General features: G+C 26.7%; 2 protein-coding genes across 3 annotated transcripts; one reads left to right on the forward strand and one right to left on the reverse strand.

Moving 5' to 3' along the window:
* The first annotated feature begins 16,868 nt into the window (after positions 1–16,868).
* Positions 16,869–20,336, forward strand: LOC127259014 (protein DETOXIFICATION 42). Of its 2 annotated transcripts, XM_051286133.1 has the most exons (14): positions 16,870–17,151; positions 17,349–17,549; positions 17,824–17,945; positions 18,018–18,212; positions 18,291–18,487; positions 18,586–18,721; positions 18,806–18,902; positions 18,983–19,083; positions 19,167–19,330; positions 19,425–19,496; positions 19,574–19,690; positions 19,768–19,863; positions 19,926–20,047; positions 20,142–20,336. In XM_051286133.1, the coding sequence occupies exons 2-14, from the start codon at positions 17,473–17,475 to the stop codon at positions 20,182–20,184; spliced, it is 1,539 nt and encodes a 512-aa protein (XP_051142090.1). In that variant the 5' UTR covers positions 16,870–17,151; positions 17,349–17,472; the 3' UTR covers positions 20,185–20,336. The 2 variants fall into 2 exon arrangements, with proteins under 2 accessions (XP_051142091.1, XP_051142090.1); XM_051286134.1 differs by lacking the exon at positions 20,142–20,336 and having other exon boundaries at positions 16,869–17,151; positions 19,933–20,047.
* LOC127259015 (chaperonin-like RbcX protein 2, chloroplastic) lies at positions 20,264–21,993 on the reverse strand. Its single transcript, XM_051286135.1, has 5 exons — positions 21,387–21,993; positions 21,188–21,279; positions 20,910–20,967; positions 20,764–20,829; positions 20,264–20,576 (listed from the first exon to the last, which is right to left on the reverse strand). Exons 1-5 carry the CDS (start codon positions 21,687–21,689, stop codon positions 20,454–20,456), a joined length of 642 nt encoding a protein of 213 aa, XP_051142092.1. The 5' UTR covers positions 21,690–21,993; the 3' UTR covers positions 20,264–20,453.
* Positions 21,994–26,979: the final 4,986 nt, after the last annotated feature.

Below are 26,979 nucleotides of genomic sequence, written 5' to 3' on the forward strand. Positions count from 1 at the left end.
AATGCAAAAAATAAATAAGACCTTTAGAGTCGGACGAATATAGTATAAAATATTAATTGAAGTATTTTTATAATTTTTTAAAATTTGCACTATATTTTGATATAATAATTACTATTTAAAAATTAATACACAAAAAAATATAATTAACCTTAAGTCGGACGGATGTAGTATTACTTAGTGTAGTATTTTTATTTTTTTTTTCATGAGGACAGGGAAAGGGTTACGGGTCACGAGATAAATCGTGAGTCCTGTAAGAAGATTACACATGTGTTGGGCTCTATGTTGGTGTAGCTCAAGTTAAGTATTTGTACTAATATTATCGGATGTTGATTATAGAAAAAAATTAATATTAGAAATAAAAATAAATTAATTTTTAATTTTAATTTTATTATTAAATATAAACTAATATACGATTTACCTAAAAATAAATAACATAAATATTTATAAATCCAAAAATATATAAAATTATTAATATAGAGTACAAAATAAAATAGTATAAGCAAATTATACGTTAAAATGACGCATTATCTTCGGATTAGGTTAGACCCCAATATTTAGGAACTTCGATGCTTAAAATGAGGGGGAAAAAAACTATATTGGATATTAAATAATGACAGGGAAAAAAAAAAGAATTATGAGACTTTTTGGCATTTATATATATATATATTAAGATTACAAAATATAATTAGGTAGTTTTTATTTTATTGATTATTAATATAATTATTTTAATTATAAAAATAATAAAAATTATATTCCAAAATTATTACATTTTCAGTATCCTTAATTAGGGGTATAAATAGACATAAAATTATATTACAATTTTCTTTAATCATAAAATCAAATCAATTATTTTATTATCTTTAAAAATGTATTAATTATAATTTTATTAATTTTGATGTACTTAATAGCATTTAATACATATTTATTTTATTAAAAAAAATTTTAAAATGACAAAAAAAACATTTGATGGAGTAGATCACACACCGATTTCTTATATTCCCTCCGTCCCAAAAGATTTGTATTGTTTTTTCATTTTCGTCCGTTCCAAAAAATTGTCTTGTTTTCTTATTTAATAGTCGTGGTCCCACTTTATAATAAAATTATTCATATTTTTCCATACTACCCCTAATTATTACTCTAACATACTCTTTAAAATCCTTTAAAAAGCAAGGGCATTTTAGTAATTTATATTCTACTTTATACCATTTTCAATTAAATACTATTATTACTTAATTTTCGTGTCAACTCTCAGTAAGACAGGAGGGAGCATATATATGTATATATTTATTTATATGATAGACATCACATGAAATGATAATAGATAATATACAGATTATATTCGTCCAGCAAAAATAATTCATTTGAGTTTGACACGAAAATTAAAAATGGATAAAAATAAAAACATAATTTAATTAGTGATTAATGATGATGAATAGAGAATATAATAAATATAGTGACAATTGTAGTAAATAAATTTTGAATTGAAGATAGTTCATTTTTTAAAATTTAACTTTGTCAAAATTAATTTAGTAGACTAAATTTAAAGGACAGACGAAAAAAAAGTGAAAAAAAAATGACAGACAAAATGATTAATATAATATAAATACAATATATAAACTAACAACAAATGACAATAATCTATATAATACACTCTACTATAATCTATTGTATACACTCAAATAATTAATAAGATCGGCCCAACTTATTTCTAGCAGCCGGAGGCTCAAATGCGATGGGCCCCAGCTAGATCGGCCCAGCGCCCAACCTGTGCAACTGCCCGCAGAAGATCGTGGATTGGATAACAAACATTCATCTTCTTCTTTCTTTAATTTTTTCTCCGCATTACTTTTTCTGTATTTTATCTAAATTTTTTCAGTTTTGCTTTAAATTAATTTACAACTTCCTTCAGCTTTGTTCTTGTTTATTCTGCTCTCCTTTTTACATTAATTATTTTATCATCGCGAGATAGTTCAAATCTTTTCTTGAAGAGAATGGAAACTTACGATTAAATCAATTTCGACTGACTTTTTTCGATTAAGTCGTCGGTGGCGATTATTTTACAACTGACATCTGTATAGTATATTATAGCATTTAATTTCCGCATATGACAACGGTCTCCATACCACACTCTATAAATATGAAAAGACAATACTTGTTTTTAAATAGCATTGCTCATATTATTTAACAATATATGTTATTTGCACACATGAGGGGTCTCTTTGTTTTATTAGATAATTTGAAAAAATATTTTTTTTTGATACGAGGTACACAGAGAATTGTATATAAAATATAAATAATGAATATATATATCATTTTGAGAAACGTGTGAAGTATTTTGAAAAAAAAAAAAAAAAAAACACACCCAATATACTTCCTCCGTCTCAGATACCGTACGATTATTTTAGGAGTGTAATTAATAGATAATTAAGAATGTACTAATGAAAATAATTATCCTATAATATAAATAATTATAAATTAAAATTAAGATAACTAATTAGTTTAATTAAAATTAAAAAAAATAAAATTTAAAAATTTAAAATGATATAGTATGTGGGACGGACAGAAACGGCAACGTGGACATGATATCTGGGACGTATGGAGTATTTTTCAAATAAGTGCAATAAGACATTAGCCGGTTGTGTTTTGGTGTATTGTATAAATAAAAAATTATTGAATTGAAATTAGAGAAAGACAAAAAAAATTGTTATAATTGACTGATATTTGAAGACCTACACTACTAGGTATAATTGGTTCATTTATTTTTAATAATCTTTCAAGGTAGTGTAACCTGACAGTAATCTAGCTCTTGTTATTTGTGTTTAAATTTTGGGTTTGTTTGTCATTTTTTTTTTCGATTTTTATAATATATATATATATATATTTTTTACTTTTTTAATAAAAATTAATCAGTTTGTTCACTACCATTTTTCAATGAAACAATTTTCTGTAAATAATATTAAAAAAAACAAATATATACAAGAAAATACTCTCTCCGTCCAACTAGAAAGTATATATATTTATATTTTGCGACGTCCAATTACAAAGTAAATATTTTATTAAATACCTCACTTTTTTTCCACAAATACCCTTACTTTACATCACATCGTTACTTTTACACCAAAAAAGAAGGGCAAAAAAGTCATTTTACTACTTTTAACTACCCACTATAATTAAAATACTATTATTTCTTAAACATTACGCTAAAAGTAAATGTTTACTTTGTGTGTGAACGGAGAGAGTATATATCATCCACTCCTAAAAAGTCAACCATTCAATACAAAATATTATTTTTGTTTATCTTCCCCATACAACAAATAGGTTCATCTAAAAATGCTGAATGAACAAACTGATTATATTTTAATTATCAACATAATTTTGTATACTTTACGATAAAAAATAAAAAAAATTCTTCGAATTAAAATACTAAACAAACAAACTCTTATTTTTTTATATTCCCTCTGTCTACCGTTAAACTTTTCATTTTCCCTATCTAAATCAAAACTTTCCATTTCTATTTTGAGAAAAAGTAACTCTAAGCTAAATATCAAAATACCCTTATTTTTTACTTTGCATATCACTTTTTAAAGGTAAAATAGATATTATATTATTTTTAACACTATATATCTATAAAATACTTAATTTTCATTAATCCGCGTGCAAAATCAAATGAGAAAATTACAATTGAACGAAGAGAGTATTAATAATTAAAAACTTTTAAAAAAATAAAATATATATTACATGCAATACATATTTTGTTATTTTAGTCTATCTAAACACAAGACATTTACTTTTATTTTTGTAAGTAAATGTGGATATACTATATACTACCTCCATTCACTCACAAAATATATCTATTTTTATTTTCGATTATTTAATTATAAAATAATTATTTCAAAAATATCTCATTTTTTTTATAAATATTTTTATTTTACCATCATATTATTACTTTTAGTAAAAATAAAATTTTTTTTACATTACTTTTAACCACCACTATAATTAAATATTATTATTTTTGAAAATTTATGCCAAATGTAAATATATATATATTTTTTTAAGTGGATGAAAAAGTATTACAAATAGCCTCAAATTTATTTGTGTGTATCAATATCATTACAGTACATTAAAATACAAAGATGATATTTACACAATATATACTTTATTGTTGTTTAAATACAATATTTCTTAAACTTATATATATATATTGGTGGACTAAAGAAATATTTTTAGTTTAAATGTTCTATTAAAATTTTATGTTTTTCGAAATATTTTATTACATATATATTTTTTTATATATAAAACACGTTTTATAACTATTTTTCATTTGGTATTTTATTATCTAAAAATAATTTGAAAATTAAGTTTTTTTATTTTAATTTCATATTAAAATTTTGATTTAAATATTATTTTGATATCATATTTTATTTAAAAATTTTATATTTTTATTGGAAAAAACTTAATATCATTAATTTAGTTTTGAAATCCAAACCAAATACACTATTTTGAAATTTAAGTAAAAGCATATAATTTTTTATGCATGTGTATAAGCAAAATTTTGAATTAAATTTGACGGTCCTAGATGTATTTCAATACCTGAAACTCCAATTCTCAACACTTTTGATCAATGCAGCGGAAATGAATGCAAATTCAAAAGGTTTGTTGTGTTCAGAATGATGTAATTCGCTTGATAACAAATCACAACAAGGTCTATGCGTAATGAAACGAAGCAAACAACATATCAAAGTTTGTTGACCCAGTTCGACCCTCAACTGGCTTACGTCGGGATGGCATCAACCCTGGGCAACTCCACTATGAGTAAGGTAGGAACAAGATACAAAAACTCCTCATACACACTCCACAAATCAACATGTACAAACCCAACTTAAATGTATTGGTTTACTACCACATACAAATGCATCTTCCTTTGCAAAGGCAAGCATACAAGACCTCGAACTCCATTGCTTGTACTTTGAAAAACGATGTTGTTGTAGGGAGCTTGTCATCTTCTCCTCCTTCAACTCTCTTTGGAACCCTTTTGCACTACATTAACACTCCGCAATTTGTCGACACAACAACTAAAATTGTTTCAAGATGTCATCTCCAACTCCAGGAACCAGCAACTTCAAGCAGATTTCTCACCAAAGAATATTTACGAGATCTTTCTAGATTTTTGCTTCTCAACACACGGACGAACATCTCTACAAATCTCTCAATGTAAAAGAGTACACTCACCCTTAACAAAAAGTAGAACTTAACTATTACACCATAGGATGTAAGCTTTCCTGTCAATATAAAATTAAATAAAATTTTTCAAGCTCTCGCTCTACACAAAGCACTCAAAAAATCTCAAATTTTTTCACTCAAAAAAATTATGAAAGTCACACCTTCCACAATTCTATAGGTTGTATATATATATACATACACAAACCCACTTTTTCCAATCAAAATTTGACAACACAGAGACTCCAAATGATTAAATATGTCAAGACATATTTCATCTCAAATATCAATACATATGGGATAAAATTGATATGTCAAACTCTACGTAAATGTCCTAGGAAGAAGGGATAGTCATCAAATGATATGTCTTTTGATAATTGGAGTGAGACTTTTTCTTCCTTCATATTTGACCTCCTATTAGCATGCAAGCTCATAAGACAAAGTCATTTTGGCTTCGAATGCAGTAGAACAATGAGATACACATTTTTTTCTCATCTTGAAGCCTTTTTATTGTCCAAAACATTAGGCCTCGAACCAAGACCTTGAGCAGAGTTGTAGTCCTGTAGGTAGCGCAGTCGTCTAATATGTCTGCAAATTCAAAGGGGACTAAGTGTTCTTTCTTTTTTATCCATTTCTTCTTTACTTTCCAAACCGATTGTAGTATATTTTATCTTGTACTTTTTGCTTATGAAACATGCAGATTTGAATTGTATTTTTATCTTTAAAAAAACTTTTTCAGCTCAGAAATAAGTAGTAAAAAATTTCACTTTAGCAGACAGCATGGACAGTTCAGCAGCTACACGAACATCGATTGATTGTGTGAAGATTCTGAAGGTCGCGATTCATCAAGATTAAACAAGGTAATAATCCTATCACTTTCATCTAAGCAAATGTTGTGGTGTGACTTGATAATACAACAAATTCATTCTAGTAAATATTGTATCACCTTTTAATTCATTGCATAGTATTAGGATATAATTAGATAATTTTAAATAGGACTAAAAAAACAGAAGGAAAAAAATAATAATAATGAAAAGGCACTCCAGTACAATCGAGTGTACCAAATTAATTAAATAAGAAAAACAAGTTTGAACCACAAAATATTTATACATATTTATTATTAATTTTGTTATTGGCATGTTAAACCTATGTATATGTTTTATCTATTCACTTTATACAATTTTTAATAAAAATATATTATTATTATTTATTTTTATAAAATATTACATTAAAATATTATTTAAATAATAATTTATTTCAAATTAATTCTAAATCACAATTAAATAATATAATTGCCTTGAAATACTATTGATAATGATAGTTGAATTCCTTATTATGTCACAAGATAGCACCCAAACACTAAATGCACTTTGAATTGGTCTAAATATTTCATGCACATGCAATTTTTTCCATAGGTATATAAATTTTTCCCAATATATGTTAATTAAATTGATATCATCCAAAAAAAAAATATATAGAATAAAAATAAAAAAGAAAAAAAGAAGAAGAAGAAGAAAGGAATAGTGTGATGATTATATGCTATTTCTGTTTGTAAAATTTATACTACTTTATTTTTTTATTCTTTTGTTAAATTTGCCAAGTTAGTTATTTTGGAAAAAATTAATTTTAAAAATGTAATTATTATTTTTTATTTAATATTTATTTATTATAATTATCGTTATTTTTTATTTATTATCTTTAAATACTAATTAAATTTTTAAAAATACCTTCAACTGCATGTTACTTTTATTTCTTTTAATAAAGTATTAATTTTTCTTAATATTTGTACGGGTTCTAATTGAATTATTTCTACCAGACGAGCGAGTATTCTATAACGATATTCTTTAAAATTTATTTTGTATTTTAAGTTAAATATCAAAATCATTTTACACACGTTCACTATAAATAAAATATTAGTATTATTTTTTAAATTTACTATAAAAAATCAAAATGCTATTTTAAAGTGGGATGGAAAAATATATTGTTTACTATATATATATAATAAATAAAAATATTAATCATCTGTCTCAATTCAAAGAATGTTAGTTTCACCTCCAAAGTATTTCTTTCATATTTTAGTAAAAGTAAATTATACACTAATATCAAAATTCCCTTAAATTTTACTTAAATTACAAATATATTATTGCATATATAATTACTTTAAATATAAAGTCAAATGAAAAAAATGTTAAAATCTCTTACACACTTTCACTATCCAACAAACACTATTATTTTTAAATCTACTATAAAACCTCGAATTCATTCCAATGGAAAACCTCTATTTACACATGTTTAATTGTCCAAGTATTATCAAACCTAGGCATACTTGCATCAATTTATTCAAATAGTGTTTTAAATATATTTATATATAAAAAAAATAAAATAAAATAACATGATTACTAATTGATGATTGATCTTATTAGAAAATGTTGATTAGTACAATAGTATGTTTGGTTGAATTAAATAAAGAAATTAATAAAAGCATTGCCCTTGGTTAGAGGGATTTACACCATTATTTGTTCTTTCTTTTTCTTCTTTTTAAGGGTGCGTTTGTTCGGGGTTTGGATTTTGAATTGAGATTTGAATAGTAAAAAAAATTAAATTTGAATAGTTGTATGATGTGATATAAATTATAGGTGTAGATGTGATGTTTTGAATGTAAAATTAATTTTTAGTATAATATAAAAAATGAAAAATAGATGTTTGATTTGATGTTTTTGGGGAAAAAAAATTGGATGAATAATGTAAATCCAATCCAATCCTCCAAACAAACACACCCAATTTAACCATTAATTATTGTATTGATATTTAATACTCCCTTTGCCGTGCAAATCTGTGCTCAGTTGACCAGACACAAATTTTAATAAAAGTGAGTAACAATTGTTAATTTTTTCTTTTATAGTAAAAAATAGTCCAAAAATGAAATGATTTTTTACTTAAAAATGAAATGAGAATATTTTTCGATGACAATCTAAAAAGGAAAGTGAGCATAGATTTGAACGACGGAGGGAGTACGATATCATATTCTTACCTGGAGTTCAATCATTTTTTATAATATTCAATACTCCCTCAGTCTCAATACAATAGTTTTGTTTACTATTTTTGTCCGTCCCAAAACAATTGTCTTATTTTCATAAATAATCATATCGCTATAAAAACTACCTTTATTTTTCATTAATATTACACAATTATCACTACTTTTTACATTAATACAGTCACAAAGGCAAAAAGGTCATTTAGCTGTACTTTTTATCCACTACCAATATAATATAAATATTATTTAAATCACGTGTCAAACACAACCCCGACTATAATTTTGAGAATGAGGGAGTAATATATTGTTTTAAAATAAACTTACCAAATAATCTAAACCTCTAAAATTATAGTAGTACTATAAAAATATCTCATCTGAAATTGTTTTTTAAACTTTTCTTTTTTTATTTTTTCATCATTTTATTTACTGAGTTATTTGTTTACCTATACATCTTTTAAAGGATTTTTTTATATTTCTTCAAATATTTTATAAAAATAAATAATAATATACTTATATTATTTATAAAAAATAAAAGTAAACATAAAATAAAAAAAAGGACAAACAAAATCGTTGTACTTTACTTTGTTAATGACGTCTGACATTCAATCCAACCACACATCAGTTAATTTGTAGGTCATTATGCTCTATTTAATTCTTCTTATTGAAAATAATCTATATATTGAAGATATGCTTATTGTACTTAATTTATTTATTAAATTATACTCCATTCGGCCATTTACAAAGGATACATTTACTTTTGGTGCGGTATTTAAGAAATAATAGTATTTTAATTATAGTGAGTAGTTAAAAATAGTGTAATGATATTTTTGCCTTTACTTTTTCGTGTAAAAATAATGATGTGATGTAAAGTAAGAATATTTGTGGAAAAAAAGTAAGGTATTTAATGAAATGTAAACTTTGTAATTAAACATCCCAAAATAAAAATATATAAACTTTGTAAACCAACGAAGAGATTATATATTTTAGCTAAAGTAAATTTTCAAAAGAAAAATAATAATAATAATAATAATAATAATAATAATAATAACTCAATATAGGATTCAAAGACGTAACGTTATTTCTTTTTTCTTTTTTTTTTTTTAAAGTAATATTGGGGCCATGAGATGATGAAAGCAAACCAGAATTTGTAACAGACCATTTGCCACGTGCACTTGCAATTATTGGAAATCATTTATAAATTTTTTAACATACTTCTTATTTCATGCCCACAATTGGACCAAAATCCAACATGGGTGTTTGTTTTTTATTGCTTAATTTATATATTTTCTGTAATACTTCATCCGTCTCATATCTTATATCCATTAATTTTTTACATAAAATTTTAAAAATATTAATATTATATTGAAATATAGTAGAAATAAAAATAAAAAGACTAAATTGTAATAAGTATTGTATGATATATCAGTAATGATATTTGTATAATATATTGTAAATTAGAAAAATATTTGTAATGTTAAGTAGATAGTACAGTTACTTAAAAAAAAATAAAAAAAAATACTTTGTTATGGAACAGACGAAAATAAAAAAATAAATAGATGGTTAAGAGACTGGGGACTATTACCTGCAACAAAAGGAAAATATTAATCTAATATTATATAATATAAAATAAAAAGATTATCTTTTGTCTAAATAAATATATCAAAACAAATACTTCATACTTTGTGTGTTAGGTTTGTTTCGTTTTGATTTTAAATTGGAGTTTTAATTTGAATTTTGATTTAACTAATATTTTTTTGTTTTTATGTTATATTGTGTGATATGAAATAATATATTAAATTTTTATTTTTATCTTTTTTTAGTAATGATTGGAATATAATATTTATAAAATAAAATAATATATTATTTATAAAAATTGTTATTGTTACAATAAAATAAATAAATAAACCAAAATTCAAAAGAGCATATGCGCCTATCTTGGTCTTATTTTGTTCGCTACTTGATGGTATTTTAAATTATATTTTCTTTTCTCAATCTTACTTAATTTGTTTTTTTTTATTTTTTTATTTTTCGTTTGTTTCATATAATTTATTTTTTTAAAAGATATATTTATATACTTTAATCATATTTTAAAATATATAATTTATAATTTTTTATTTTAATTAAACTATTTAGTTATTTTAATTTGAATATATAACTTTTTTTTTATTAAATCATAAATATTTTTACTAATATATTTTTTAATTATTTACTAATTACACGCTACTTAAAACTTCAAGCCTAAGCTAAATGAAACAAATTAACGGGAACGACGGGAGTATAATTTTAGTAATAATTTTACCAATTTATCTTTATTTTTGTGTAACAATTTTATAAATTATATAATTGAATGATAACATTAAATTATGTAATCCTCCCTCAAAAGTATTCCTTTGATTTTCGTAATTTTTATTAAAAAATAATATATTCTATGTATGATTTTTTTTTAGTGACATAAAAGAAAATGTTCAGTTGATACAAATAGAGTATAAATAAGTCATTTTTTAAAGAAATAAAAATATATATATAAAAATTGCTTTTTAAACATTTTAAATTAAAAAAAAAGTATAATTATAAAATTTTATTATTTTTGTCTGTTCCAAAACAATAGTTTCATTTCCATAAATAATCATATTACTATAAAAACAATCATTATTTTTTTATTATTATTACACAATTGTCACTACTTTTTACACTAATACACTAACAAAGGTAAAAAAAAAAATTACCTGTATTTTTTATCCATTACCAATATAATATAAATATTCTTTAAATCTCGTATCAAATATAATCCGGACTATAATTCTGGAACCGACAGAGTATTAGGGTCGGAGAAAGGTAAAAGTGGCCACACCTATAATGCTATTATAGTTATCATCACATGAAAGGAATTAATTAATTTTGAGAAATGCTGAAAAAAAAAAAAAAATAGTTACGTGTATGTTTAGAGCAGGCAACCTTTTTTCTTTCACAAAAATAAGTATTTTTTTTATTGTACTTAGGGATAAAAAGTGGGGTGGTGGTGGTTGGGGTAGGATCCCCATCAATTAAAATTTTTTAAAGTGACTCATTCAATTATAGCATGTATATTTCATTGTTTTTTTTTAAAATTAATTTCATTCAAATTAAACATTAATAGGTAAATATTATTATGTTCGTCCGACTCTAAATATTTTATTTATTTTTTGTATGTTATTTTTTAATATTAATTACTCCATCCGTTCCATAAATATAGTCTTAATTGAGTTGGACACGAAATTTAAGGAATATTGATACTCTCTCCGTCCAGTCAGAAAATATACATATTTCTATTTTGGGACGTCCAATTACAAAGTAACCATTTCATTAAATACCTCATTTTTTCTACAAATACCCCTACTTTACATCACATCATTACTTTTATACCAAAAAAGTAAGGGCAAAAATGTCATTTTACTACTTTTACCTACCCACTATAATTAAAATACTATTATTCCTTAATCTCCGCGCCAAAAGTAATTGTACGGAGGGAGTATTATATTGGTAGTTGATAAATAGTATGGATAAAAGACTTTTTTGTTCTTATGAGTGTATTAGTGTAAAAAGTAATGACAATTGTGTAATAAAAATGAAAAAGTAGGGGTAATTTTATAGTGATATGGTTATTTATGGAAACAAAACTATTGTTATGAGACGGACAAAAATGGTAAACAAGACTATTGTATTAGGACTGGGGGAGTATTATATCACAACGTATTACAAATTAAGAAAAAATTGTAAAAATACTTCTATTAGTGTCTTATAATACTAATAGAATGATATTTATATAAAAGATTATATAAATATAATAATATTTTTAGTATTAAGTACAATAATACAAAAAATAAATGTAACATTCCCACGTAACTTGTCATTTCTATTTTTGGAAATATAATTATGCACTTTAATCGTATTTTAAATTTTAAATTTTATAATTTTTTTTAATTTTAATTAAACTATTTACTTATCTTAATATTAATCTATAATTATTTTTACTAAAAAATAATTATTGTTACTAATACACTTCTTAATTACTTACTAATTATATTTTACCTAAATTCCCGTGTTTACAGTAATACACCCATATTATATGGTACGGAAGGAATACTATTTTTTGAATAAAATATTATATTAAAACTACTATTTAAATAAAAAATCAAAATTAAATTCTTAAATAAATTACCAAGTAAACACACCCTAAATAATTTGATTCTAATGTTGTTACACAATTTTAATAGGGATTTATGTTGCTAGTGGTCCTAAGTCAAAGTTTAATGAGGCTTGATAAAATATTATTATATTATTATTAAATATTCAATAAAATAAAATAGACGAATTTTGAGGTTAAAATCAAGCTCTTCATTTATAAAACTAGCAAGCTTAAAATCAGCTAGACATATTTGTTTGAAGGTTTGGATTTTGAGTTGATATTTGAATAGTAAAAATTTTGAATTTAGTTGTATGATGTGATATAAATAGCCGTTGCTGCGATATTTTTTGATATAATATAAAAAATAAAAAATAAATGTTTAATTTAATATTTTTAAAAAAAAAAAATTGATGAATAGTAATTTTTGAGAAAAATCCCCCAAACAAACAAATTTTTTGGAAAAAATTTGATGAATTACTGTAGGATTTGACTTTGACTTCAGAAATTCAACTTCAAGCAGGAAATTATTATTTTTACATTATAAAATTTTAAATGAAGAAAATTAATAAATATATATTATATAAAATTTTATTATTTTATTATTTTTTACAATAAAAAATACATATATTTTAAAGTTATAATCAGCTACCTATAACCCCCAAATAGGTCCATCCTGTCTACAACAATAATAATAGTTATATTTTTTATCATTTTTTTTGTGTTACTACTAATTTTTTTCAGGCTATTAAAAATATATACATATTATTCTATCAAATAAAATATCATATCAAATATAAAATTAAATTACATCATAATTAATTAAATATGAGTTCTATTGAGTTTTTATTTTTCATTGAATGGTTATGCATGAATATTTTGTTTAAAATTTAATATCATAATCTACTCCCTCCATTCTAGGATTTAAAAAAACTTCCGAATTTTTAAAAAATATTTACCAAATCTAAATCAATTTAATTAAATTTTTAATGCCTTAAGTGTAAGACTCACTTAAAATTCCTTTACTTTTATTTTTTTTCTTAATAAACAAACATTTACTATATTAAAATTCTCTATTTTTTTTTTATAAAACTAGTTTAGATTAATTATAAATAAATATATATATTTTAATCCATTTGAATTATATATAAATTTTATTCTCTATAAAATTATATCTGTATTATATATATTTTATCGAAATATAAAATCAAAATTAATTAAACACATATTCTAAAGTTCTTAATAATATACTCTCCAACAATATTTATATTTTGGTATGTCTGATATAACTTTTATTTTCTTCCTTAAAAAATAATTATACACATTAATTACATTTTAAATTTATTTCTTAATTTTAATTAAATTATTTTGTTTTTTTAATTTTAATTTATAATTATTTGTACTATACAATAATTATGTTTATATTTTCTTACTAATTATAACCTTACTCAATTCTTGTATGTACGGAAACCTTTACATTTGACGAAGCGAGTATAATAATTCATATTTTTAAAAGTACAAATAGCATTTTTCTTACATAAATATATATATATATATATATAAAATAATATCATAAAATTTTTATTATTAATTTAGCAATCGCTGCTACATAAATAATCGTATTCTAAACAAATAAGTCATATGTTCTCGGACAAAAAGAGTATTCATTTTACATTATTCTATTAATTTAACGTACAATAATTTATAGATTATTTTTTATAATAAGGTAAGTATAGTTGAATATATATACTCCTTCCGTCCCATATCAATATATTCATTTACTTTTTATACGAAATTTTAGAAATATTAGTATTATATTGGGATAAAGTAAAAATAAAGATAAAAAGACTAAATTATCCATATTAGTATTGTATGATATAAATGTAATAACGTTTGTGTAATACTCCCTCCGTCCCGGAACTAAATATCCATTTGCTTTTTGCACGTAGTTTTAGAAATATTAGTATTATATTGGGATATAGTAGAAATAAAGTAGAAATAACTAAAATAACCTTATTAGTATGTGTGATATAAAGGTAATGACATTTGTGTAATATATTGTAAGTTGTAAGGGTATTTATAATGTTAGGTAGATAGTACAGTTACTAAAAAAGAAAATGGATACTTTGTTATGAGACGGACTAAAATGGAAAAATAGATACTTTGTTATGGGACGGAGGGAGTATATTGTAAATTGGAAGGATATTTGTAAAGTTAGGTAGATAATACAATTACTAAAAAAGAAATGAATACTTTGTCGAGGGACGGACCAAAATGAAAAAAATGGATAGATTGTTAAGGGACGGAGAGAGTATTATAATAACTAAATAAAATTTTAATAATTATTTTTTATAATAAATATTATACTCCCTCCGTCCCAATATAATAGTCTTTGTTTATCATTTTTGTCCGTCCTAAAACAATTGTCTCATTTCTATAAATACTTATCTCACCATCAAATTATCCCTACATTTTCATTATTATTACACAAATGCCACTACTTTTTACACTAATACACTCGTAAGGGCAAAAAATTCTTTTACTCATCATTTTTACCAACTATCAATATAATATTAATATTTCTTAAATATCATATCCAATCCAAATAAGACTATAGTTTTGGAACTGAGGGAATAATAAGTAATTAAAATTTAAATAATCTAAGCTGATTCTTTTATAAATATATAGAAATATCTGCATTAATAAAATACAAACCAACATGTAATATGTGAAATATTACATTAGGGTGTGAGCTTGTGTTTGGATTGGGCTATGTGTGGTTTCATACAATGTCTTTGTTCGGAATTTTGAATTTTTTTATTATTCTTTTAAAAATATCAAATTAAATATTTAATTATTATTATTATTATTGAACTAATATAATTTTGTCTTTGTTCGGAATTTTGAATTTTTTTTATTATTTTTTTTTAAAATATCAAATTAAATATTTAATTTTTTGTATTATTATTGAACTAATATAATTGTGTAGATTTGATTGAACATGAAAATTAAAAAAAAAAATAATATTTTAATATTAAAATAAGATAAATAAAAGGTAGAGTGAAAGTATTAAAGAAAATTTATTAAATGATCCATAAAAAAATAGTAGGATAAGTAGAAAAATAATATCAAACTTATTATTATTTGTTAAAATAAATGTAATGAAATTATATATGAATAGAATTGTTTACTAAAAATAAATTGTGCATAAATTTAACAGACGATCAAAAAATTATATATTTATATAAATTTAACGGACAAAAAGAGTAATATATATTACAAGAAAATTATGAATTTCTTAATTAGGAACTAGGAGAAACAAAATCTTTGAGTTTGATTTGAAAAAATTTGATTTAAATTTTTTATTTTTTTAATATTTGACGGGATATTTAATAAAAGTATATATATACATATATTATCTCGGTCATTGAAATATGTTCTCATTTTTTATTTTTTTTTCTATTAAATTTAATAAATATTGTGTATTAGTGATAGTTGATGATAATTTTGTAAAAATTATTTTATCTCTATGATACGTAAAAGTAATTGAAAATGTATTAATGTAAATAAATATAAATATAAGAGTATTTGTACTATGTAATGGTATTTATACTTATTAAAGAAATAATAAATATTTTTTATTTGAACAATAAAAAAATGACAATATATGCTTTACTAGTGGACACAAGAAGTATTAATTTGAATGTAATTATTTGTAAACAAATAAATATACATATAGTATATTTTTAACAAAAATTATAAAAAATCATAAAAATATATTTCTATTTGTACTATATACTTTTTCTGTCACTTAAATTTGTATTCGTATTTTTCTAATAAAAAAGTATATTATCTTTTCATATTTTTTATCATAAAAATAAAAAATAACAGGAAAATATATTTCTACATTAAAATTCATGCCAAAAACATTTAGCATAGTTCATGAAAATTTAAATTTCAAAATATATTGACATATATTTGAAAATATTTTTAAATACAAGTATATAACATATCTCCCTATTTAATCAAATATCATCTCATTATACCAATAAAAAAAAAAAAAAAATCTCACCAAAACTCAAAAAATAATAAAAATATCAAACAAACACCGCTAAATTAAATGTGCACAGCATATGTCAGTAATAATAATAATATAATATAAATAAATAAATAATGGGACACGTGTTAATTTCGCGACTGAGGAAATTCCCCTGCCACATCAGCAAATGCGTGTCCCCACACTACTGTCAACAAAGATTCTGCTCCAGTTTGAATAAAAATTGTCTTTCTTTTTCACTAGGCAAAATCACATTTATTAAAAAATATATATAAAAAAAAAAGAAAAAAGTAAAAAAATCCCTCTTTTCTGATATTCATCGCAGATAGATGATCGACCTTCAATGGCCTTTTCCCTTTCCCGTCAAATCCAAAATCTCCATATGCCCCTACCCCTACCCCTACCCCTACCCCTCCCTGTATAAATAATCCCTCTGTGACTGAGTGGGAATTAATCTCAATTGTTTCGAATAATCATCATCGTAGGGTTTCGGGGAAATAGAAAGGATTTTTGGGATTAGAACAACATTCGATATTACATATATATGTATATATGTATATGTGTTGTGCGAACCCTCCATAGTGCGCGGCATATTCCTCTTTGGTGGATTCATATTCAGACAGCAATTGTTCGAGCAGTGTGATGCGATTGGAGGTATAATGCTTGTCTGAGTTTGTAAAGGTGAGGGATTAATTCTCTCTCTAAATGTGTGATTAATCCCAAATGTTGGGCGAGAATCAGTCGCCACTGTCTGTATTCGACGAATTTCTGGTTTAGGTTTTTGTAATCTGCTTCTTCATTGCCACAATTTTGAGGATGAGTGATGAATATATTCACTTTCTTACCATATATGTCGTTTTTTTTGTCCTCTTTATTAGACAATTTTTGCAGAACAACGTATGGTGGGGGCGTCGTTCGTTGTGAACGAATCTGCTTCCACGTAAAGAGCTTCGGAAGAGACAAACAACCGCCGCCCGCCGCCGCCGCCGGAGTTTTCCGATCATGGCGGAGAAGCACGACGATGGTGGTTTTGTCTTGAATCGGAGGATCAGCTTTTCCATATTCTTCAACAATTTTAGGTAAATTTACTTTTCAGTTTTCTTTCAATCTAAGCAGATCGAATTACCAGAACGGTTTTAAATCCCTCAATAAATTTCTTCCTACCATAGCTGTTCTTCATTGTAAGAAAAAGGACATCAAATTCCCCTTTCGGTGATCCTAATTTGCTGCGCACTTCAAAGATTTATAATTCCTTCGGACAGAAGTACAGTTACGAGTTAGGTTCTTCACTGTTAGATTTCGAATTTATAAGCAATAAAAACTGTTCCATCCATGGCTGCGATTTTCGAGCAGGTCAGTGTTCAAACTCGACGAACTAGGTTCGGAGATTGCAAGAATTGCCTTCCCTGCAGCTCTGGCTTTAACCGCCGATCCTATTGCATCCTTAGTCGACACAGCTTTCATCGGCCAAATCGGTACGATAAGAACTCTGTTCTAACATCCTGCTAAAAAGAAGTAAATCTTCATTACCAGCCATGTCTTAACAGGTCCGGTTGAACTTGCTGCCGTGGGAGTTGCCATTGCGTTATTCAACCAGGTATCGAGGATCGCGATATTCCCGCTCGTCAGCGTTACTACATCCTTTGTCGCCGAGGAAGATACAACGAGTGCGGATTCGAAGTACACCTCAGAGGATAGCTTGTCTCCGGACAGCGAAAATCAGAAGCTTATACCTCCTACAGGTGATGGATGCTAAATCCTAATACGAATATGAAGATTATTACATTGTTTAAGACTTACATATAAATTGTCGTTTGCAGCGCTACATTCGGATGAGAATCCGCGGGATGTGGAGTGTCCGCGCGACAGTTTTGAGATGTCTAAATCCGAGGAGGGAAGGAAGCATATTCCGTCAGCATCTTCCGCGCTGATCATCGGAGCAATTCTCGGCCTCATCCAAGCCACATTTTTAATCCTCGAGGCGAAGCCTCTGCTAAGCTTTATGGGAGTCAAAGCAGTAAGTAATAAAAGCGAAATGTACTAAACAAACCAAAGAATCGAGACAAAGAGTATCTCGAATTTCTTGTCTTAATCCTTTCTTGGCGTGTATTGTAGGGTTCAGACATGTTGCGCCCCGCGCAAAAGTACTTACAACTTAGATCACTTGGCGCGCCGGCGGTTCTGTTGTCGTTGGCTATGCAGGGCGTGTTTCGCGGGCTTAAGGACACAAAAACACCGCTCTACGCGACAGGCAAGTGTGGCGATGTCTTAAATATCTATTTAATCACCGAGCTCTGTTTCTTACCGCTTCGATTTTTGTCTGGACGCGCTTTAGTTGCTGGAGATTTGACGAACATTGTGTTGGACCCTATATTTATCTTTGTGTTCAAACTGGGGGTCGTAGGCGCGGCAATTGCGCACGTCATATCTCAGTGAGTTCGACATTACTACAGCCTTCGGCGCTCGACAAAGTTCATAACTTAAAAACATATTATTGTATTGACGTTTTCAGGTATTTAATTTCGCTGATGCTGTTTTGGAGATTAACGGAGCTCGTGAATCTCGTGCCCCCAAGCCTCAAACATTTGCAATTCGATCGGTTTCTGAAAAACGGTAAAAAAAATCTCGTCTGCGATGTTCTTCGCACGATTCGATTCCTGCGCTGAACACGATGATGAACTTTTTTTTATCTTTAGGCTTCCTGTTGCTCATGAGAGTCATAGCTGTAACGTTCTGCGTAACGCTTTCCGCATCGCTCGCCGCGAGGCTCGGATCGAAGCAAATGGCGGCCTTTCAAGTCTGTTTGCAAGTTTGGCTCGCGACTTCTCTTCTCGCCGATGGTTTGGCTGTTGCCGGACAGGTAGACCCGTGTTTCGTTCGATTGATTTTTATTTTTTTTTTAAATAAAAAATCGCGTTCCGAATGATTTAATATAGCAAACTTTCTATCCTCAGGCAATACTCGCTAGCGCGTTCGCGAGAGAAGACCATGCGTGCGCAACCGCGACCGTGTCGCGAGTGCTGCAGGTAAGTTTTCGACTCCAATTAAGCCGTTTTTCTTACAAAAAAGATTAAAACAGTAAGATCTGATTATTACATTGCAGCTGGGATTGGCCCTAGGGATGTTGTTGGCTGTAGTCCTCGGATTCGGACTCCATTTCGGCGCTCGAATTTTTACCAAAGATGCGGATGTCCTTAAACTCATTGCTGTTGGGATCCCGGTAATCCTAAAACTCTTGGTGTCGAATATTCGATCTTGTCCATTTCAAACCTCGAAAATTTATTCATGTTGTCCCAGTTTGTCACGGCGACTCAGCCGATCAATGCGCTGGCGTTTGTGTTCGATGGAGTCAATTTCGGGGCGTCGGACTTCGCCTACTCTGCGTATTCGATGGTATGCTCGAGTTTTCGGAACAAATTTATAGCCTATGCACACAGATTCTTACATCCCTGCAGGTTACAGTGGCAGTGATCAGCATCATAGTGCTGTTGATTCTTTCTTCGAGCAATGGATTCGTCGGAATCTGGGTTGCCCTAACCATCTACATGAGCTTAAGAGCCTTTGCTGGATTTTGGAGGTAAGAATTTTCGAATTAGGGTTTTAATCAAATGAATCTGAATTTGAATTTGAATCTGAATTTGAATGTGATTACAATCTCTTGTGTATTGCAGAATAGGCACTGAATCAGGGCCATGGAAATTTCTCAGGAGCTGATACATGTATGTATATATATATATATATATATGGTTGTGATTCATAAATATATATATAAATATATATATATACAATGTGATAGAAATTGGAAACACTGTAAGTATATTCGGTGTTGTACGATGATAGAAATGTAAGAAATGTAGCGATTGAAATGCAAGAACTAACCAGACTTTCGAACCCTGCTCTACTCTAAATCCATGAATTGAATGTTTTTGCAAGACACCATTTTTATAGAACAAATTACACATAATCCTTAAATTTTCCGACCGTTACCCGACGACGCTGGTGTTCGAGTCGTCGGAGGGCCATATCACGGTCTCGATGAGGCGCTCGCGCATCAGCTCTAGATTCTGCTCCGATATCCTCTCGTACATCTCCGCGTGATCGCATTTCTAGCGAACGAAAACAAATTTGTCAGCTTTAGGACATTCAAATCGATTAATCAAAAACCAAAATGATCGTAGTCTTCATCATTAAAATAAATGGTCTATATACAAACAACATAGAACAGACTTCGATAGATTAAATCTAAATATTAAATATCTAAAATATTTCAACATAGTTGTTTATCGAGCGAACCTTAACCCATTTCCCATAGAGGTGAAGCCGAGTCACCATTACCCGTTCCGCAAGGTCTTGCTTGTCCTGACAACGTCGAGCAATTCGATATTACAAAGGAAGCGACCTCGAATTGAATCGAATCAAATCAAATCAAATCGTAGTACCTTTACGAGGTTGCGAATGAAGCTCTTCCCGTAGCCGAGCTCGTTAGAAGCAATATAACTTCAAAAACATCAAAGAAACATAGAATCATCATCGGATGTAGCAAAATAGCACTACAAGAAAATTACATTTTTGAAATAAAAAATTTTCATCCCTTGATCCACTTTTTCCGTCACTAGGACAAAATAGCGATCAATTAAATTAGCTACTTGAATTCTAGAAATAAAATTTCCGTTACAAATATGTAAGAAATGAAGATTATATTATTGTCCGTACGTACTTATAGAACCATCGATACTGTGTAGGGTTCATCTCGTAGAGCTGATGCAACACAGTCCTAACTGCTTTGTAAGTAAAGTAGTCGAGAATTTGCTACAACAACGAAAACCACATACAAAATTAATCAGTGGAAACTATTTCAAATCAGAAACCCTAATTCGGACATCGAAAATGCAAAAATCCCCAAATTAAATCCTTACTCTCTTAATGTCGTCGAAGTTGTCCTCATACTGTCCGGCGAGTTCATCCACCACCACAAAACAGCCCCTGCTTTTCCTCTGCTTTCTCAAATTCTTACCGCCGGAGAGAGCCTTCACCGACGACGGATCGAGAAAGGAGCTGCTCAATCGAGGCACGTGCTTCCGCCCCGCCGGCGGTCTCTGCTGGACACAGTCGCCGCCGCCTGCGACGGCGTCGAAGCACCAGCAAGGACATGTCCTGGAATCGATCAGTGACGAACCTACAACAGATACCGCCGCCGCCGTCGCCGCCGCCGGAGACATGTTCAAAAGCTCCAACTGATTTGTTTTGCCCTAGAAAGAAATAAAACTGATATTCCTGATTGAAAAGTTCCACTTTTCTTGGAAAATCGGATCTCTGTTGATTTAATACAAACGGCTGGAGAATTCAATTCAGACAAGACAAGCTCTCCGAGGAAAATTCAAGGTAGTTGGAGAGCTCGTCCGGCGAAGGAAGGAGGAAAGGAATTCAAATTCACGACGCAACGAGGGATACTGGAACACGTTAAAATGGATGCAAATGTTCTTTTTTGGGGGGGTGGGTGGATCGAACTCTGACCAGAATAATTTTGTGTGGCCAAGAATCGCCATTTGGTTCCGACAGAGCTTTTGAGTCTCCAATGTGTTTGCGTGTCGTGTCTCGAATGGAGACAAAAAGAACAATGAAGAAATTGGGTAGGAGTTAGGACGGCTCAGATTGATCCTCCATCGCCACGTGAGTGAATGAGCTTGAATCTTCTACGAAAAGAAAATGGCAGATTCTCTTCGTCCACGTGTAATCTCCTGAGGAAGAAAAAAAATTAAACATTTCTTTTGTAAAACTTTTTCGAAATACATATATTTTTTTTTAAAAAAAAATAAATTATTTTTATATTATTTATATAATTTTCTATGTTATATATATATTTTTTTTTTCTTGGAGGCAAAACACAAAACAAACACTTCAAATAAAGAAGGGCTGTAATATTTGAGTCGCCATATTCCATGATATGTGTTTTTGAATTTGATTTTAATTTTTTATTCTTAATACAATCTTATTTTAGGTAAAATATAGTAATGTTTTTAAATTATTATTCAGATAAAAAAAATAATATAATAAAAAAAATTATTATTCATCTAAAAAAATTCAATACAATTCTCAATATAATATATTTTTATTTTTTTTATAAGATAATCATAATTCAATTTAAAATATTATTATATTTGTTCATCAAATATATGTTTACTTGAATTTAAAACGTATTTTAACGAATATAATATTATATTAATTTAGTGTAAGATAAAATAAAAATATATTAAAAAATATATAAATAAATTTTTTTGTTAAAAAAAATCATAATATTTCTCATATTGTCTAGCTGCAAGTCTCCCCTTTCATCTTAGACTAAAAACATTGTTAAAGGAACTTTTTTAAATATAATTACTTTTAAAGATAAATTAAAAATGATAGGATATCATATGACTACTTGATAAGACAAAAGCATATTATATTAAATATAAAGGCTTGTAATTTTTATGAATTTGCATTTAGATTCAAGTATTGTTTGAAAATCTCAATCGGATTACGTCACGTAACTAATTTGATTTTTATTTTTTTTATTTCTATCATTAAAAATTCTTTTTATTACGTTGGATAATAGTTTCATTCAAAGTGATTCACAGTCGAATTAAAAAACTAATAGATAATGAGATCGAAGTAAAAAATAGAAGAAAAATACAATTGGGTAGAAATACGTAAGAACGTGTGTTTGTTGTGTGTCGGTGAGTTCTTTGCAAAATCAATGAGAATCAAGTTGTAAACGGACAAATGTATGTATAAAAACATTATGCATTTGGATGGTAAATAATGCAACATATAAGTGCCAATGAAAATTTGATTATCTCTTAAGAATTGTGATTTTTCTTTATTGCAAGTGGCCTCAAAATACATCACAATGACATATTTGAATTATTTTAAATATTGTGGGCAAAGAAGAATATTTTGGAAAAATCTCCTTTGTAATTACGATGAAATTAGTGTGGTTGTTATGGTCTTCAGAGTTTCAAAAATAATAGACATACATTGTGTAAGTATATTAAAAGAAAATAAAATCGTCATTAACGAGCTACACTGAAAAAATAAGAAAGAAGAAGATCATGAGTTTCATTCTAAAATACTTTTATTTTTTTGTCATTTTATTATAAAGGATTATCAATGAAATTTTTTGTTAATACAAGTTAGAAATATTAGTCTGAAAAAGAATAAATATGAATGAGACAGGAAAAATTCAATTGCAATTATTTGAAAAAGGATCAAAAGTCCCTCGTACCAATAACTTTATACATACGCATTGTATATTTGAGGGGGGTATATACGCATTGTGTATTTGAGGGGGTGTAAAGGGGGCGTGAGAGGTTAGATACTTAGATCGGAAAGGGGATGATTATCCCTTTCCGAATTATTCATACATTTGAATGATAGAAAAAATTTATAACACGAACCAATTCCAAGCTTCAAAATTTATATAAGTGCATCTCCGAACGTTTTAATAGTAACTAAATGCATGCTCAAACTTTTTACTATTTGAAAATTTCTACAAATTTTTAAAATATATCTAAATATAAATTTTATAAAAATATTCAAATAAAATTATACATAAATATAAATAAAAAAATTTAGAGATATTACATCTGTGTTTAGATAACTTCAACAAATTCAATAGTATTTTTTTTGCTAAATAATAATAATAGTAATAGTAATAATAATAATAATATAATATCGAGATATATTGTGAGAGAAACACAAGTTCATTATTCACATGTTGAATCAATATATCCAGTTTAGTGTTGGGAGCACCTAAAATATAGCTGGCAGTACATAACACTAAACAAATAACATATGATAATAATTCACACAACACATGTATTCATTTGTCTCAGCATATATTACACATTAGCACAATACACCATATATAATACACAGATAATACATACTAATAATATATACAACACATATTGTTTAATAGTAACAATGTGTTGTGTATTTATTATAATGTGTTGATTTGAGCCAATATCATGGTATTAAATAGTTTCAATCAACATCATAAATAATTCGAGAGATCTCCGAAAGGGTTTAAATTTTCTGTCAAGTTTAATTATGTAATGTAAACTTATCTTATATTTTGTAATTAATATCTCTGATGTATAAACTATTTAATATTTTTTAATAGATACAATATATAAAAATTCAATATAATTGGTTTGAACATTGTGATGACAGTTTAAAATATATTTTTTTGTAACTATATAAATTTTAATACATTCAACATATGATATTATTCAAATTGAACAATTAATTTACTTATTAATACGGGTACTCACTAAATATGACTAACAAATATAGTTAATAACTAGGCTTTAATAAATGAGCTTCATTAATTTGACCTGATGCAATCAAATTTGGCACTTCCCAAATTAGAATATGAGGAGAAAATAAAATATAGTTAAATTCTCGGCATGGACGATGATGATGATCCATAGCTCGATTAATCAACGAATGTATAATACCGATTTAATTAATTCAGGTAACTATCTATGGAGGATGATTAATTACAAAGACGACAAATAGGCAACATGTGATACTCCAAACTTTGATATTATACAACAGCAACACAATATTCCAAAGCTCAAGAAATTCAATGATCAATAAGTAAAATTATATATACATGTTAATTCATTTATACAGATTTTCTGATTTAGGTTATTGTAATAATTATTACAAAATGTGTATTGGATGGTTTCATAATATTCGTGTTGTGGTCTTCAATGCACAATTGATTAATCCTCAATGGTTATAATTTCATCTTTTTTCAAAGTGTCAAAATTAAGGATTTAATTTGATAAATTCATCCCAGACCAGGTGTTAATTTGTTTAATTTTAAAGAACCATTTCTTGTCTAGATTTCGATCTTGAATCTCTAATTAGATGCATTCTTTTTATTGTTTGGGGTGTGTTATTTTGTATGCATTTTGATTCAGAAACAATTGTGAATCTTATTTGGTTTTTACACCACTATTTTGATTTCGTTTTCATTAGCTTAGTTGTTTGGGTTTTGTAGTGTTTTGATGCATTCTAAATGTCCTCAAATGTGTTCAAAATTTGAAGCAGCAAGACCCTCGTACGACTTAGCCAATTGGCGAGCAAATATCGATCTAACTCAAATGGCGACATAAGGGTTGGATGTAAAGTACATTTTTTACTTTAACTTGGGTTTCAGAACAAATCACTTTGTTGTGACCCAAGTTTCTTAATCATTAGGTTTTTTATTAAAAGTTTGTGATATTTGTAAATGAGGATTACTAATAAATATATAATGTTTCTCACATTGTTTAGTCTTTATTGCAAGCATTCATCCCATCTTATGTTGGTCTTCTCAAAAGCTTCTCTCGACTTGACAAAATTATAACAAGTGACATAACTAAATATTGAAATAAAATACAAAATTGATAATAATAATTATAATTGAAAAATTGACGCAATCTTTTAAAATATTGAATTATAGATACACAAATATTAAATCACAATTTTATCCTTTTATATCAACAATGCCATAAATTTACATATAAAATATTACTAAAATTTTAGGGGTGCAGTTTCTGATTCATTAATCCATTGTAGTAAATAAATGTAAAATAATAACATTTCGAATCCACATAATACTAATAATAATAATAATAATAATAATAACAAAAACAACAACAAACCAATATATACACATCCGATACAAGAGTATAAAAATTGTAAAGTTTATGTTATTTACGTTGGATTAAAAAATATTATTTTATTAATAATATAACTAAACATTGGTTATAAGTTTTTTTTTTTTCTTGTGAATAATTTTTTTTTTTGTAAGTATAAAAAATAATAATATTTATATTATAGTAATATGAAGGTTAACGAAAATTTATGTTTGATATAATTATTTATAATAGAAAGACTATTCATTTGAAGCATAAAAAAAATTATAAACGAGGCAATTGGGGACGGAATATTATTTTAATATATAAAATATAGATATATTGAATAATTATATAATCATAGTGAAAGAAAATCACAATTAATATAATTTGTAGCTAAAAATATCTTTGAAAATAATAAAAATTTAAATAAAAATTTTATTTTGATATTAAATGAATAGATGTTTGTTATAAATTTATATATAATAAATATATGCGTATACATATATATGTAATTATATATATAAAAAAAAAAATTCTTAACTTCAACTGATGTTTTTATTTGACAGAATAATGTAAGACTTTGAATCGGATTGTGAATAAAACAATTTATTTCATTTAGGCATGAAGCATCAAGCTATATTAATGGCAAAGTGAATAAACCTATGTATTAAAAAAAAAAAAAAAAAGGAAAAGAAATCACATCATAAAATAAAAATGACATAAAATTAAATATAAAAAGTTAATATGATAATTAGAATTTAAAAAACTTTGCTACAAAAACAACCATAAACATGATATTAGTCAATTAATTAATTAACTTATTTATATTTTATTA

This window comes from Andrographis paniculata, unplaced genomic scaffold (assembly GCF_009805555.1).
Source record: "Andrographis paniculata isolate CXL003 unplaced genomic scaffold, ASM980555v1 Contig5END, whole genome shotgun sequence".
NCBI classification, from domain to species: Eukaryota; Viridiplantae; Streptophyta; class Magnoliopsida; order Lamiales; family Acanthaceae; genus Andrographis; species Andrographis paniculata.

What these genes read in the sequence shown, in the direction of transcription:
- LOC127259014 (XM_051286133.1), top strand. Translation starts at nt 17,473, where the DNA reads ATGGCGGAGAAGCACGACGATGGTGGTTTTGTCTTGAATCGGAGGATC. An exon ending in AGCTTTCATCGGCCAAATCG is followed by an intron (nt 17,946 to 18,017) that starts GTACGATAAGAA and finishes ATGTCTTAACAG; the next exon opens with GTCCGGTTGAACTTGCTGCC. An exon ending in CGATCGGTTTCTGAAAAACG is followed by an intron (nt 19,084 to 19,166) that starts GTAAAAAAAATC and finishes TTTTATCTTTAG; the next exon opens with GCTTCCTGTTGCTCATGAGA.
- LOC127259015 (XM_051286135.1), bottom strand. Translation starts at nt 21,689, where the DNA reads ATGTCTCCGGCGGCGGCGACGGCGGCGGCGGTATCTGTTGTAGGTTCG. An exon ending in ACTTCGACGACATTAAGAGA is followed by an intron (nt 21,280 to 21,386) that starts GTAAGGATTTAA and finishes TCGTTGTTGTAG; the next exon opens with CAAATTCTCGACTACTTTAC. An exon ending in TCTATGGGAAATGGGTTAAG is followed by an intron (nt 20,577 to 20,763) that starts GTTCGCTCGATA and finishes TTCGTTCGCTAG; the next exon opens with AAATGCGATCACGCGGAGAT.